This window comes from Rhipicephalus sanguineus, chromosome 9, assembly GCF_013339695.2.
Source record: "Rhipicephalus sanguineus isolate Rsan-2018 chromosome 9, BIME_Rsan_1.4, whole genome shotgun sequence".
NCBI classification, from domain to species: Eukaryota; Metazoa; Arthropoda; class Arachnida; order Ixodida; family Ixodidae; genus Rhipicephalus; species Rhipicephalus sanguineus.
In genome coordinates, this window is record NC_051184.2 from 28,472,583 (window position 1) to 28,489,204 (window position 16,622).

General features: G+C 44.7%; 1 protein-coding gene across 2 annotated transcripts; it reads left to right on the forward strand.

Annotated features, from left to right (window-relative positions):
• The first annotated feature begins 1,722 nt into the window (after window positions 1-1,722).
• On the forward strand, window positions 1,723-16,044 carry LOC119404860 (zinc finger protein 883). 2 transcript variants are annotated; one of them, XM_049419040.1, is made up of 10 exons: window positions 1,723-1,794; window positions 2,494-2,553; window positions 3,740-3,870; window positions 4,197-5,007; window positions 6,176-6,264; window positions 9,588-10,158; window positions 11,270-11,364; window positions 13,667-13,778; window positions 14,206-14,265; window positions 14,590-16,044. In XM_049419040.1, the coding sequence occupies exons 1-10, from the start codon at window positions 1,738-1,740 to the stop codon at window positions 14,596-14,598; spliced, it is 1,995 nt and encodes a 664-aa protein (XP_049274997.1). In that variant the 5' UTR covers window positions 1,723-1,737; the 3' UTR covers window positions 14,599-16,044. The 2 variants fall into 2 exon arrangements, with proteins under 2 accessions (XP_049274997.1, XP_049274998.1); XM_049419041.1 differs by lacking the exon at window positions 1,723-1,794 and adding an exon at window positions 1,805-2,060 and having other exon boundaries at window positions 14,590-16,042.
• Window positions 16,045-16,622: the final 578 nt, after the last annotated feature.

A 16,622-nucleotide genomic window follows, 5' to 3' on the forward strand; every position in this document is an offset into this window, starting at 1 on the left:
CAGTGTGGCTGAAAACCTCGGCGGCAAAAATTCCGTTCAGTATCCCTTTCACAGCTCTGCTGTAAAATTCAGACCAGAAGCCTAAAGCTTCGCTGTAATTAATTAAATCTTTCATCTGATAGTGCCCCATCGGAGAATTGGCACAGACAAATACTTATTAGGAGGAGCACGCATGGATGCATTTAAAAAAATAATAAACACTTGAACTGGGTGTCCTTTTGTTCCACAACAAGGATCACCATCTAGCTTGCTTGCACTCCCTTTCTTTAAAAATGCTGTGCTCGCCGCTTTTCCATCAAGAATTCTGTCATCATGCTGATAGCGCATGTTGTTCGTGATTGTGACTCAGTTTCGAATTCCGCCTTTAGTCAACTTCGATTGGCTTAAAATCAAAACGAGGGGAAACAGCGCACACTCGACGAGGACGGACAGAGGGAACACAGAACACAGAGGGAACACTGTGCCCTGTGTTCCCTCTGTTCGTCCTCGTCAAGTGTGCACTGTTTTCGCCTCGTTATTATGATCAGCCAACTAGCTCGAGAGGTATTATTCCAGTTAAAATCAAACCCTTCATATCCCGCCATTTTTGACTATATGGCAGGATTTGACAGGCACGCGAGATATATGAGGATCATCGTTGTGGGATAAAAACACACCCTTTTTGCACGCTCTCTTGCTTTACAGTGTGCCACCGCAAACAAATTCGTTGCAGTGGCAGAAACGCTAGCGCGCGACGGATGTAAAAAAACAGCGCGGATTGAAAAATTTCTCAGTGGACTGGTGCAAGTGATGAGGGACCCCTTGCAATCAGAGAAAAAAAAAAAACGGGAGGGGGGGGGGGGGGAGGTGATAAATTAACACAACATGCAGCGTGAAATAGGTGCCTTTTATTTCTCTCTGGCAAAGAGCGATCAAACTAAAGTGCCACGCCAATTCGATTTCAACAGCTTCTCAATAAGTTGTGCGGTCTGCTGCAGCCACATTCAATTTGTTTCTAGCTACGTTTGCCCAAGAAAAAGTATGCTCACGTGCATATGTTGTAGAAAACTGCAATATATATATATATTTCAGCCATCTCTTGAAGGGGAACATCAGTCAGCTCAGTCGCAATTCAAACGGAGTGAGCATACCAAAAATCGGAAGGGGCCGCTGTCATGGGACATGTGTACCTAAAAAAAAAAAAACCTTTTTTTTTTCGAGGATGGGTTTCGCGGACGCCCAAAATTGGCTTCGCGGATCCCCATTTGAGAGCCACTGTCATAGAAAACATAGAGAATGGAAAACAAGTCAGCTCCGCCGCAATGCAAAAGTGTTATGTGGTGAAGCATAAAAATCAGAAGGGGCCGCGGTCACGGGTGTTCTCTGGTGTGCCTCCAAAAAACGTGTTTCTTTTTTTGTTTTTCTTTTTCGAGGATGGGTATCGCGGACCCCTATTTGGGAAACACTGGCCTAGATTATTAGTGGTGTACATAAGCCTCCCCCGCAGACCTCAACATCCGCGCCGTACGCCAGCAACATCAAATAACTTCAAGGTCAACGACGTCGACACCATCAAAGCCCTGCTAGGCCCTGCACACGACAGCGGAACAGACCAGCTGGCTCGGCAAGTTCGTAAAATTCCCGTCTTCTCTACATGTAAAAGAGTTTCTGGTTGTAGAAAACTCTATGGTTAGGGTGGCTACTATGGTTTCTGGTACCGGCTAGATACAAAAGCCTATCCAAGCCAGGAGCAAGCCGATGATTTGGCCGAATGGCGCCGAAGTGAACTGTGCATGTCAAAGAAGCGTAGGCAAAGTACGTGGAATCGTGTTTTTTGCGCGCTTTAGGAACTAGACGTCATGTCAAGTACCCTGTCTTCATGATGCGAAGGTCATCGCATGCGGATTTGAAAGTTGCGGACCGCTCCAGAACTCACTGGGCGAGAAAGAAACGTGTTTCAGTGGAGTTTGGTGTCGGTCTTGTTAGCGCTAGAACGAAAACGTCGCAACTACAGTGCTCTAGAAGGCCCTGTAGTCACAAAGGAACAGCGTTGAGGATTGCGATGCAGCTGTACGAGAAAAGTAAAAAAGATGCCACGTCTTGCAGGCGGCGGGATAGAAGTGAAACTAGAACGAATCGGCGCAGGTTTCGCCCTGAAAGTGACTGCATGTTGGGCCCAAATTTCGTACCAGTAAAACTTGTTCTGATCCTTTATGGATATTTGTGCAGTTCTTGAAATGTCCATGCTGTTGCAAAATATTTATTCGTGAAGCTTGCTACAGTCACCGAAGTTATGCTTGGGGGTTATAAGGCAGCCACACACAGATCAATGGTATATTTGTTTATTCGGTAGCAATCAGGATCTCTTGCAGCTTCTTAGAGTCTTAATACGTTCACAGTAGTATGCATAAGTGAGCTTGGGTAGAAAATGAGTCTCCTTAACATGTACGGGTGGTTCAAAGTACATGGTTCATTCCAAACTCAGCTGAGAGATGTGTATAAAATCTTTTTCAGGGCATGGCGGGTGTTGACATCAAGGCAGAGCCGTGTAGCCCCCCAGTCACACCAATATCTGTAAGTGAAGTTAGTTTCGTCGTCTTGAATCTCATGTTTTATGTTGGCAATAATTTGAAGCTTGTGGGTTGATATGACAACCATTCACAGACCAAGGCTGTAACTGTTGGTTAAGTTTTTACCAGCGTCCTTTCTGGCACTCTAAGGAACAGTGTTTGCTATAAAAGAGCTCCATGCGTTGTAATTCTAGCGACATTGTTAAAAAATCAGTGGCCTTTTAAAACACCTGCTCCACTGCAACTCAACTACATATGATAGGCAATACTCACGAGGCCGCTTCCTCTTGCGCATAGGTTATCGCTAGCATCCATCTTGTCACCCACTGCGGTCGCCTAGTGGTTATGGTGCTTGAGTGCTGACCCACAGGTCACGGGATCGAATCCCGGCCGTGGCGGCTGCATTTTCGATGGAGGCGAATAGGCCCGTGTACTTAGATTTAGGTGCATGTTAAAGAACCCCAGGCGGGCCACTCCGGAGCCCTCCACTGCAGCATCTCTTATAATCATATCGTGGTTTTGGGATGTTAAACCCCAACAATTATTATTATTATAGTATCCATTATTATTATTATAGCATCTTGCTTAAAAGCATCATGGACATCTGAGAAGCATCAGGCTTGCGCTCTGTGATGGTTGCTTAGAGCAAGTGGAAGCAAGAATAAGTTGCATAAACAGCTGCATAGCAGAAATGATAACCGCACAAAGCGAGATAGCTTCTAACTGTGAACCCTAATCTGGATGTTTACTCCTCGGTATATACATGTGCACTGTACGATGTATGTATGTTTGCAGTGCATGTGTGTATAACATAGTAGAGTCTTGATAAATGAAACGCTATAAGTTTGACAAATATGTCGGATGACGATTCTATGGATAGTGAAAAATGGTGCAGGACAGGCAAATTAAAAAAGTTGAAGCTTCGACTTTTCAGTAAGGGCATTTAATAGACAGCACTCCACGTGTCAATTTTTGGGCTCCTCTTCTATGGCCCCATACTTCACTGTTTCCGGTTTTTATATGAACAACCAAATAGCAAGTGCTTTCATCTTATGAGAAAAGAATGTTGCATTTACTCAAAGCTACACATAAAAGCTTGGGACACCTTTCATTCCATGGAGACGAAGGGACATGTAACGTGCCACGGTTGCCCTCATTCACAATATGCAAATTTTTGTGCTGTTCTGTAGGACCCTCTAGACATGGTTAGAAATGGAAAATCTGAGCGTCAAGTCTCACTTCCAAGGATCGCCTCTGTAACCACATCAACAAACGATACTGAAACTTCAGCATTCACAGCTGTGATGAACAGCGAGATAAGGTGAGCTATACCTCTTCCACTGAGACTGCCAGAGTTGGGAAAGCCAGTGTTTGCAGTGATCGAGTCAGTTGTGTTCTCATTTCCTTTTGTTTTAAAGGAAATGAGATTAAATTTATAATTTAATTAGTATATGAATGCTTACTGCGATAGAGCCGATAAAGCGACAAACCATGCTATAGCTGTTAGATGTGTTGTTATCAATGCTTCGCCTTTCAGGTGAAACTGTGACTTTATTCGTAGTATTTTTCTATGTCCCAGCATTATGCAGTGACCAGTCATGTTATATGATGGTTAACTATCCTTTATATTTTTATTTTAATGTCCAGAATCTCTGAAGGATCTTCTACAGTATCACCTCCAAAAAAGCCCACAATCAGCTTTGGCAGCCACCTTAAGTGCGACGTGTGTGGGCAGTGCTTCGCAAGAAAGGACTCCTTGAAAAGGCATCAGTTCCGTCACACGGGCGAGGGGCCACACGCCTGCTCTGTCTGTGGCCGCAAGTTTGTTTATGGGTCATACCTCGTACAACATATGCGTACCCATACGGGTGAGAAACCGTACCCCTGTTCTGTCTGCGGTCGCAAGTTTTCATCCACGCCCAGTCTCATAAGGCACCGTTTGGTCCACACGGGCGAGAAGCGTTACACTTGCCTCATCTGTGGGCAGAAGTTTTCTGCCAGGTGCAAGCTCGTTTTGCATGAGCACGTGCATACGGGGGAGATGCCATATGCGTGCCAGACGTGCCCATCCAAATTCTGCACGAAGGCGGCCTTGGAACGACACAAGCAGCTGCATGCAAGTGGAGTAGAGATGTTCCACTGCCCGGTGTGCGGCAAGACCTTTGAGCAGATTACAGCAATGAAGCAGCACCTGAAGTGGCACCGGAGGGAGAGGCCACACCTGTGCCATCTTTGCCCAGCCAGGTTCAGGTATAAACTTCGTCTCACGAGTCATATGTTAACACACACAGGTGAAAAGCCACATCAGTGTCTCGTGTGTGAGAAACTGTTTGCGTCACGTTCGAACCTTAATCTGCATATGCGTCGAATGCATGATGGAGTTGAGACCACCGTGGTGAGCACCGACAGCAGGCTTGACGTCACGATGCCAAATAACCCTCTGACCATACTTTCTCCCGTAAGTGAAGCGCCATCTGTTATTGCGCAGTTCTTTGTTCTTTATGCTACAATTCAAATCGAAAGGGGTTGTTAGCTTGTATTTCAAAAGTGCATTATTTTAGTCCTGTTCACACTTGGTACTAATTGGCAGTCTGTGAAATCTGGCACAAAAAAGTACAGCACATGTGTTTGCATCCCATGCTTCAGGTCATTGTCGGTTGGCTCCTAAATAATCTGTTAATAAGGCTGCAACGGGGGCTAGTTGGTGTTGAATTCATCTTGTAATGCACTGCCAGGTATGACAAGGACCAAGAAAACGAAAGACAACACAGGGTGATGCATATACTAACAAATTACAATATTTTTAGCATGGGCAAACTTGTGCACCGGCTTGTTTCCTTGGGCCATATACAGATTTGAAAGGGTAGGCACTATACATGATCATATGGAAATGCCATCTTTCTGGGACCCATCGAATTCTATGTAAAGGGAAGTCAGATACCTGTTCAAAAGGTCCATAGAGTCAAACAATCGCGTCTCATTTTTTCCCACAAATCTGGCCTCACCAAAGTCCTAAATGGCTTTCCTCACAGACTTAAGCAAAGGTTCCCTGGGAATGTTGAAGGACATTTCCTTAACGTCCACTGAAACACGCTGCACTGGCTTAGTCTTGGCGAGGAATACCGTCAGTTCTTTTGAGCTTCGGACGCGAAAAAGGTCCTCAACGCCGAGTAATGACAGCTGCCTTTGCAGAAATCTTGCAGTCTGCCTCTGCCAGGTCCCTCGATCTTCAACGATGGTTGTAAAATATTTTTTTGAATGCATAGCATTTCTCGTCACCTCTGGCAAGAAATAACCCTCAAAGTCATTGGCAAGAAAGAATAACCCTTAGTCAAACAATGATCTGTAGCTAGTTTATAGCTTGTTACTTCACGCAACATCCATCCCCTGTCATATGTGGGGTCTGCAGGAATTTTCTTTCACTATAATTCTATGCGTGTGATGTCAAATAGATTTAGGCCTATACACAGCCATCTTAGACATTTTTCATTGTATCATCCCACAGTTTCTAAGAATTCTCCTGGCATCTTTTGGCCATATCTGGCCCTTTTGATAATAACAGCCATGCTTCAGTCAGCCAAATCTCTTGAACACTTAGCTTTAGCATTCTGTTCTTTGTCTTTTAGGAGGACACTAATAAAACAGGAGCCTCTCAAGAAGCACTTGATAGTAGCAGCACAGAAAGTTCAAGAGATATCATGGATAGCAACTCAGGGTGAGCTCACTGAAGTCCACTCTTACACAGTAGACAAGAATGTTCGTTTAATGCTTTCCCCTAAAGAAATATATGTTCTTTCTAGTGTAAATGGATGTCTTGCAAATATTGTGTTTCCGTATGTGTGAGCCTATTGTTTCTTTCCAGCTCATGCTTTAACCCTTTCACTGTTGGGTGTTTCTGGCCGTGCCGCACTCCCAGTGTTGGTTTGGTTTCGGGAATATCAGGGAAGCTTGAAACGCAGAGAAATGGCACGTTGTGAAGTTAAGATGACAGATAGAGATGGAAAGGGGATACAACAACCTCGTTTGCTGTTGATATCAGCAAGAGAGGCCGCAGCGAGCGAGCGAGTGAAAGCAGCGATCGAGTCATGTTTCGGTGGAGAGGCAACAGCGTGTGCCTCTGAACTTGAGGCACTGCAGCGGACATGCCAACAGAATACAAAAAAAAGAGAGGAAAGGAAAAAAAGCCCTGCAAACCTGCGACAGGTGGCAGAATAACCCTTGTATCCGTAATCACATGCACACTGCGTGGTCGCTCAGCTTGAGAGAGTAGCACGCATGGAGCGACCATGCCCCATAGTAAAAAAGGGTGGGTACGATCGCTCCCCCCTATTTAGCGCACAATAGAGAACATACCGGTACGTCGGTGACACTGCGGGGGAGAAACGCGAAAACGTACCGGTACGTCAGTGACAGCGAATGGGTCAACATAGGACAAATGTTCACTGCTAGAAACTCAAGCTTATGTTCAATTATTCAAAGTTAAATAGCGTTACCATAGCTGTAAGGCAGGGGTCTTTATTAAATGGGTGGTGTCATCAAATCTGTGGCTTGCACATTCTTTGCTGCAAACGTTTCTTATTGCTCTAGGAAGCATGATGCACGCTCCAAGATTCATGCATTCTCGCTAAATAATTTAATATCGCCTTATATATGTGAATGCCTTTCGGTTTTGGTTTCTGGGCATCGAGTTGGACACTGACGTCATCGTGTAGGAAGCTTGAACACGTGGGCCCATAAAGCTGTAACGCACACAGTGCTGCATCATCTGCTCTCGCACACAAATGCGGGCAACCGTCCGGATGCCTTCAAAACTCACTAAAATTCTCTAATAGAGAATATTAGCACATACAGTATTATGTTATACGCAGAGATGTTTCCGGAGTACCGGGTTACTGGACGATAGTATTGACCTCTTGTGATGCTTCGTGCAACCACAATTATAGGTACTAATCCAAAAGAAGGCAGGTCATGGTTACCAACGTTTCGACAAGTGAACTTGTTGAAAGGTCAGCTTCAGCACATCTCCTGTTTATGAATTTTTCATTAGAATTACCGTATTTACCCGCATAATTTGCGCCCTCGCATAATTTGCGCACCCCTAATATTTACCAGCTTTGCTAAAGAAAAAATATTTACTCGCATATTTTGCGCTCCCCGCACCGCTCGAGCCAGCTCGCCGGCGCGCGCGCACGGGGCGAACTTTGGACGGCCGCGCCGCCGCGCCCCGCGGCCCTCACCGAGCAGGCGAGCACAGTCATACACAAGACAGGCTGCGAGTGCGAAGTCCCTTCTTCCGATTAGTTCGTTCTATTCTCTGGAAACCGCCGAGACCGTACCAACCGTTAATCTGTTCACCGGTTGTCGGAACTGTTCGAGCGGTCTCCCGCCGTGAGAATGCATGCACGCGACACGGCACGGACTACTTTCTGCATCGGAGGCGTGCGAGGGCCAGTCGCGCCAACATTTTCCCGCGCTGACCCTCCTCCTCTGCGTCCGCGCTGCGACGCAGCCTTCGTTGATTTCGGAAGTTTAGGTTTCGCGATCAGCCAGTTGCGTTTTCACTGTTCTCTTGCGCTGAGCTACAATAACTATTCGCAAAATTCAAGCTCACTGTTATAGAATTTGCCTAAGGAAACGGGAACCGTGCCGCAGAAGAGTTCGCTTTTTAATACAAGACCGGGAAGGAGACCGTTCCGAGGACCGAAGCATGGAAAGTTTCCTGCCGTTGAAGAATACCTTTTCAAATATGTGCGAGAGCTTAGCCCACCGGTATCGCCGTGCCGTGGCACCTCGTTACTCCCAGCATTGTCGCGAAGAGCTTCAAGAAGACGCCTCAACGCACTCGACGGAACCAACCCACGAAACACGAAAGCTCTATAAAACGTTTTATAGAGGTTTATAGAGGTTTTAAACGTTTTAAAGACGTTTTATAGAGGTTATGTGTTTCATGGGAAGGACGACGCGCTTTGGGAAAGCGGTGACAGCGGCCGCGGCGATGATTCTCAGTCGGACTTCTCAACCAGTGATTCTGACTAGACCGCGCATGACCGAATCTGGCTGGTTAAAGTACGTGCTAATTCTGTTAAAAACCCTTCGTTTGCGCTATAATTTATTTTCTTCTTCAATGTATTATATCGCGCGTGTTAGGACTATATATTGTGCGTTATTTCAGATGTGCTCGCGAAATCTCCGCGTAATTTGCGCACCCCCTTTTCGGAGCTCCAAATTCGCGAAAAAAAGTGCGCAAATTATGCGAGTAAATACGGTATAGGGGAGTTTCTTTGTTTTCACTAAGTGACCGTGGCGAAAAATTGTTTTAAAAGGCAGCGCATTCCGAACTACGCCAATGCCAAGAATTTACACCAGCAGACACGTAGAATACATTAGGTTTCTGCAACAGCAATTCTGTGTTTGCCTGGTTCATCTTAGCGCCACCAGGTAGCCCCACCTATCCGGCCTCTCATGTTTAAGGCTATGGTAACCCAGCATGCTAAAGCAAAGATGTGTGTGAACGAACTAAACTTCTCTAATGTCGCCTTCACAGGTTGCGTGTGACAACGTGAAGCACTTTGCAAAATGCGGGCAAGTTCGGCTACTTCGTCAACAAGCTCAGAAAAATTGAGTGTAGTTCGCAGCCGATGCTCTCTTGGCTTGCCCGGTGCAGCGGAGCTGTGGGTCGCCGCTCACTGCAAATCACTCTAATGCGGTCTGACGTCACTAAAACTATTCGTTACGCTTTCTACACAGAGACGTTGGTGTCTCTTGCGCTAGTGATGGTTCTCAATCACGAGAATGAGCATTTAGGCACACATTGGAAGCGAATTAACATATATTCTAAGCGTCTGCTGTGTCCAACACTTCGTGCTGAGTATCCTTGCATACAGAGAAAGCTTACAGCAGGTTTTTTATAGCCTCAAAGTTTGGTGTCACCACCCTTTTAAGTAGTATTTACGAGACAATTGTTAGTCCTCAACAGTGTGATGCTATGACCAATTGACGTAGTAAGCTCATGGTTATCATTTCTTTTAATATGTCCAGGATCTCTGAAGGTGCTGAAGCTTCATTACAGGAAAAGCCCAGAGACAGTACCAACATCTGCCATGAGCATAATGTGTACAGGCAGCAATTTGCAAGCACAGACTTTATGCGAAGGCAACAGACGACGTCAGCCTGTGTGAAGCAGCATGCCTGCTCCGTCTGTGGCCAGAAGTTTTCTCAGCCAGCACATCTTGTCCAGCACCAGTGTGCCGACACAGTTGAGAAGCCTTACGCGTGCCAGATGTGCCCATCAAGATTCTGTGCGAAGGTTACATTGGACAGGCATGTGAAGCTGCATGCAAGTGGAGTAAAGATGTGCCACTGCCCAGAGTGTGGCAAGGCCTTCAAGCATATGAGAGCTCTTCAGGAGCATCTTAAGTGGCACAGCATAGAGAAACCACACCCATGCCACCTATGCCCGGCCAGATTCGCAAGGAAATCCCACCTGGAGAGTCATGTGGTAACACATACGGGTGAAAAGCTCGAGTGTCCCATGTGTGAGAGACTCTATTCGAGGCATGCAGATCTCAAAAGGCATATGTGCCAGAAGCATGATGGAGTCAGAACTACTGTGAGTAAAGTGCTTTTATCAGTCATGCTGAAAATTAAATTTCGAAGGAAGTGTTACCTTGTGCCTCAACATCACATTATATTCTAGTCATGTTCAAGCTGACTTACTGGCAGTTTGAAAAGCTGATAGTACCAAGCTTTTTGGCAAGCAAGTTCACCACGTTCTGTGCTTCAGGCTGATGTGGAATGGCTCATTAACGATCGGCACCAGAAAGGTGCTAGTCGTGCTTTGTTGAATGGTAGTAGTTGCTTTCATTTGAGCTAGCCCAATAAGTTGATAATTTGTCACTGATACCCACTGCAGTAGTTTAATAAATAACCATAGTGGTGGCCTGTAAATCTTGACTTTGCTGTGGTGCTGATTTTGATGTGTGTGAAATGTCAGAATGCTTCTTAACAGCTCCGCTGTTTAAGCCGGCCGTTAGTCCATGCAGAGTGAACGGAAAACTGTCGTAATCAGGAACCGGCACGCGCTGTCTATGTCCTCTTCATCCTATTCGTCCTCGTCTTCATCTACTGCTGCACTCCCAGAACATGTGCGCCAATTTGTCTGGTGTGGGATGCACTAACTCTGATGAGCGAGAGAACGAGTACAGAGAGTGAACGAAAGAGAAAGATTGAAATAGAAAGAACGGGAAGAAATACAGAAAAAGATAGAAAGATGTAGAAACAGAAACAAAAAAAGCTAGAAAAAGAGAGAGCAAGACAGAAAAAGAAAGAAAGAAAGTGAGAGAATTAAAGAAAGAGAGAGATCGAAAGAGTAAACGAGAAATAGAGAGAGAAAGAAAGGGAAGAAAGAAAGAGCGAGAAAGAGGAAGAAATAGGAAGAGAAAGGCTGAAATAGAAATAAACATAGACAAAAAGGAGATAGAAAAACAGAGAGAAAGAGAAAAAGAGGAAGAGAGAAACAAAAATTAAAAAGAAACAGGCAGGCCGCCCAGCTCCACACTTCCTTCACGCTGGACACCACTAGTGTGAAGCTGCTTTAATTTTTTTTACTTGCGGGAGTAACTTAAGAGATAATGTGAGAGGAGTCCTTGCAGTCAGTTATCTAACAGCAGTCAAGATAGCCAATTAGTTCAAGCTTTACGAATGTGTTCTTTGTCTTCTAGAAAGACACTGACGGAAATGAAATAGGACACACTGATGAATCACTTGACGGTAGCAGCACCAAAAATTCAAGAGACATCACGGATGGCAATCCAGGGTGAGGTCACTGAGGTCCACCGTAACATTATTGACAGGAGTGTTCGTATAATGCTTTCCACTAAAGGAATAGGTGTTTATTTTTATGTAAACGGCTGTTTTGCAAACATTGTATTTCCCTACATGTGAGCCTTTTGTTTGTGTCTTCCAGCTCATGCTTTTAAGCTACTTAAAACTCAAGCTAATCAGGAACTGAGGGATAATGTTTAAACAATCTTAAGTTAAATAAAAACAGACAGAAGTGATTTACGGATTTAATTTGACCTGTATTGATCTGTTTTCTGTACAGATGTATGCAAGTGGTTGGGTTGCATGGATAGAGGTTTACTTGAAGAAGGGCAGAAAGGGTGGCCTGAGCTATAGCTTGTCCTGGCCGACTACTCTGCATTCATTTAATGGGACAAGGCCGAAAGGATTGATGAATGAGGATGATAGGGAGGCGAGGATATCAAAGTCCATTACGCTGTGTCAGTTGTGCGTCTTGGCCAGAGTATAATATGTAGGCACCGAGCTTTCTGACTCTTGCGCAAGATTCGAGTGCCTTTCGCCATCACAATGGTGCACTTGTGTTTTCTTAGGAATTTAATAAATTTTTCCCTTCTTCTCAACGGACTGGTTCTGCGTCACTTCACTCAGATGTCCCTTATGCTGCTCGGTGAATCAGGCTTTTCTTGTCAGGAAACATAATTCTGCGCTCGGCTTGTGAGCTGTTAAGGTGCATATTTCTCACCTCTGCTCAACCAAACACCTATTACATATGACCATAATATTAATATAATCACCATCCTTTTACACGCCAAAACCACAATGTGATTATGAGGCATGTTGCAATCCAGGGTGAGGTCACTGAGGTCCACCGTAACATTATTGACAGGAGTGTTCGTATAATGCTTTCCACTAAAGGAATAGGTGTTTATTTTTATGTAAACGGCTGTTTTGCAAACATTGTATTTCCCTACATGTGAGCCTTTTGTTTGTGTCTTCCAGCTCATGCTTTTAAGCTACTTAAAACTCAAGCTAATCAGGAACTGAGGGATAATGTTTAAACAATCTTAAGTTAAATAAAAACAGACAGAAGTGATTTACGGATTTAATTTGACCTGTATTGATCTGTTTTCTGTACAGATGTATGCAAGTGGTTGGGTTGCATGGATAGAGGTTTACTTGAAGAAGGGCAGAAAGGGTGGCCTGAGCTATAGCTTGTCCTGGCCGACTACTCTGCATTCATTTAATGGGACAAGGCCGAAAGGATTGATGAATGAGGATGATAGGGAGGCGAGGATATCAAAGTCCATTACGCTGTGTCAGTTGTGCGTCTTGGCCAGAGTATAATATGTAGGCACCGAGCTTTCTGACTCTTGCGCAAGATTCGAGTGCCTTTCGCCATCACAATGGTGCACTTGTGTTTTCTTAGGAATTTAATAAATTTTTCCCTTCTTCTCAACGGACTGGTTCTGCGTCACTTCACTCAGATGTCCCTTATGCTGCTCGGTGAATCAGGCTTTTCTTGTCAGGAAACATAATTCTGCGCTCGGCTTGTGAGCTGTTAAGGTGCATATTTCTCACCTCTGCTCAACCAAACACCTATTACATATGACCATAATATTAATATAATCACCATCCTTTTACACGCCAAAACCACAATGTGATTATGAGGCATGTTGTAGTGGGGGACTCTGTATTAATGTCGACCCCGTGGAGTTATTTTGCGTACATTTTAAATCTAAGCACACGAGTGTTCTTTGCATTTTCGCTCCCAATGTGGCTGCCATAGCCAGGAATCAAACCGGTGCCCTTGAGCTTAGCAGTGCGACACCTTATGTTCTAAGCTGCCACAGCGGGCATATATGACGATAAGAAATCTACAAACGGTGCATGTTTCACAGATTTCTTTTCAGTTGAGTCTATATCTGTCAGAGCTTAAATGATGCCAACAGTGTACGCAAATATGGACAAGCAGTAACCAAGCTTCATTTCATTTTTGAGGGGAGGTGTGGTTTTAATTCATACAACATACTTTAAACATCTTACCATATATCGTCTGCCAATCACCATGCTGGCATGCTGTGTTATGAGCGGCTTCCAAGCTATTGCTGTGCATGAATGAGCCACTGAAGTAGAGAATGCTGGTTTTGCTGGACTTTTTGTCTTATGGTTTCATCTCAATTAAAATAGCATTACCATAGCTGTAAGGCAGGCGTGTTTATCATGCAGTTTTTTTATAAGGCCTTTCTCAGTCGTTAACCGTGTCTTGATGCAACAAGCGTAGCAAGTTCATGGTTATAATTTTTTTAAATGTCCAGGACCTCTGAAGGCGCTGAAGATTCACTACAAGAAAAGCCCAGAGTTAGCGACAGCACCTATCACGACCACGAATATGATGTGCATGGCCGGCCATTTGAAAGCAAGGACTGTGTGAGTAGGCAACAGACAACACACTCGTGTGTGAAGTGGCGTGCCTGCCATGTCTGCAGCCAGATATTTTCTTGCCCATCAGTTTGGATATGTGCTGAAGAGAGCAAGCGCAAAGCCATTGCTACCTATGCAAGTTCACCACGCCAGCGTTTTTTTGTGACAGCGCGTGTTTGCGCTAATAGAACGAAACCTGTTTATGCCTGCATGCATGAGCGCATGGCACGCCATGCGGATGTTTTGGAGCAGCCATGGCATGCCTTTGCGCAGAAAGACTTCTTACAGTTTTTTTTTTTTAATTGTTTCACACTGATATGCTTTAAGGAACTTAGACTGGGAATCGGTGTTTTTCTCAGCATGCTCGTATGTCTCAAGGCATATGGTTTTTTCCCAACTTTGCTCAGAAATGTGAATAGCAAATCTTTTTCAGGGCATGGCTGGTGTTGACATCAAGGCAGAGCCGAGCAGCCCTGAATCTACGCTACATTTTGTAAGCAAAGTGTGTTTTTCTGTTTTAATTCTCTGGTTTTGCGTTAGCGATATTGTGCTTTATGTGGGTTTATAAGGCAGCCAGATGCATATGAATGATATATGTATTCATTTTGGGGCAACAAATATCTTTTTTCAGCTTCTTACAATTAATAGGTCTAATTTGTTCACGCTAATATCTTTAAACGAACTGTGATGGGCAATGTGGGTCTTTTTTCAGCATGTTAGTGTGGTTCAAAGTGTGCGGTTTTATCCCCAGCTCAGCCTTGCAAGAAAACCACCCAAGAAGGCTTATGGATATCTTGTTTTTTTCCCTTTTTTACAGGACCTCTGAAGGAACTACAGTATCACTTCAGAAAAAGCCCATAATTAGCATTGCCAGCTGTTTCGTGTCGTCGAGAAATCCTTGAGCACGAGGTGTCGCTGGAGCCAACGTTTCAACAAGTGGTCTTGTCTTCTTCAAGAAAGCAACTTCTACCTCGCTCAGCCTTTTTGTGTGTGACGTGTTGGAAGTGCTCTTCAAGCAAGAGCTGTTCGAAGAAGCATCAGATTTTGAACCCAGGCAAGAAGCCACACATGCCTGCCCGTTCTTCAGCCGCAAAGTTTGCTGAGAGGTCAACTCTCGTCCTACATGAGTGCATTCATAATAGTGAGAAGCCGTCCTCCTGTTAAGTCTGCAGCCGCAAATTTTCTCATAGGCACAGTCTCATAACGCACTATCTCAACCACATGGGTTGGAAATCCTACGCTTGCTTAGTCTGCGGCTAGAAGTTTCTCTAGGAAGTGGAAAATCGTCAGACATGCTAGTGTGTGTACGAATGAGATGCCGTATGTATGCCAAATGTGGCCTTCCAAATTCCGCATTAAAAGACCTTCAGACAGACACAAGCAGCTGTCATGCAAGTGGAGTAGATTTGCCTCTGCCCAGAGTGCGGCAAGACCTTCGAACGCTTGAAATCTCTTTTGGAGCACTTAAAGGGGCCCTGCAACACTTATTCAGCAGGGTCAGAAAATGCTGCCAATCGGTAGTCAAGGCTCCTGAGAATAAGAGAGCCAAATATTATAGTGCAGCACACGGCCTGGAATTTCCAATTAATTCTCAAAGTCGGCTAGAAATCGTTCCCTTTTCTCTCGACAAATGATGCCATAAACCCAAATGATTGCACCGAAAACCCAAAGTACACGGCCATTGGCTGATTAGAGCATCGTGAGCTACTTAGTTACTGCGGCAGCCATGGGATGCTGCCACCTGCCCGTGTGCAAACTCATGATCGCACTAAAAGTAAGCCGTGTGTTCGAAAAAAAAAACAAAGTGCTCAAGGTCATGATGCACGCTGACGAAAGGACGCTTCTTGCCCCCTTGGCATCTGCCCCTGGTGTAGCTTTCAGGGCACTCGCTGGTACAAAAGGAGAAAGGAAGCGCCTAAAGCATGTGACAAATCCCTACCTCCGCTCATACCTGGCAGATTCTGAAAATTTTCGCAGCAGTTGATTTGTAAGGCAATAGGCTCTTTTATAGAAGTCATCGATGATTACTTGAAAAAGTGTTGCAGGGCCTCTTTAAGATGCCACGCTACAGAGAAGCCACGCCCATGACAACTTTGCCCAGCTAGATTCACCGAGAAACGCCATCTTGAAAATCATATGGTTACGCACATGAGTGAAAAGTCGTATATAATTGTCTCTATGTGAGAGACTCTATTCTTTGGAAGCAGACCTCAAGATCTACGTTCACCAACTGCACGATAGAATCAAGAGCACTGAGTCGAGTACTGACTGCATTTTTATTACGGCCTGGAGATCACAGAACCAAGTAACTGTTTGGCCGCTCTTCTTCCTGTAAGCTAAGCACAATCTGGATTTGAGCAGTCGTTTATTCTTCACGCTACATTTCAAGGGATTGTTAATCTGGAAGCCAAGAATGAATTGTTTTAGTTATGCTCACATTCAGTCTGAGAAATCCAGTACAAAGGTTATGGCAGTGCTGTCCACATCCCTTGCTACAGGTCGATGCAGGTTGGCTGCTATATGATCATTCATAGAAATGTAGATGTAGATGTAGATCCTGTGCCAGTTATGCTCTTTATCTTTTTCTTTTTTTACAGCAGAATATGCTCGAGGTTTGCTGTGTGTCGTAGATAGAAAATTGTCATCATTATGAACCGGCACGTGCTCTCTTCATCCTCTGCTTCCTCTTCTGCTTCGCTCCCAGAACACGTTTGCCGATTTGTCCGACGTGGAATGCGGTAACCCTGATGGGGGAGAGAACGAGTGGAGAGAGAGAGAAACAAAGAGAAAAAGAGAAATTCTTGGCTAAAAATTTTTTTGGCGAGGTGAGATTCAAACTCGCCTACCCAC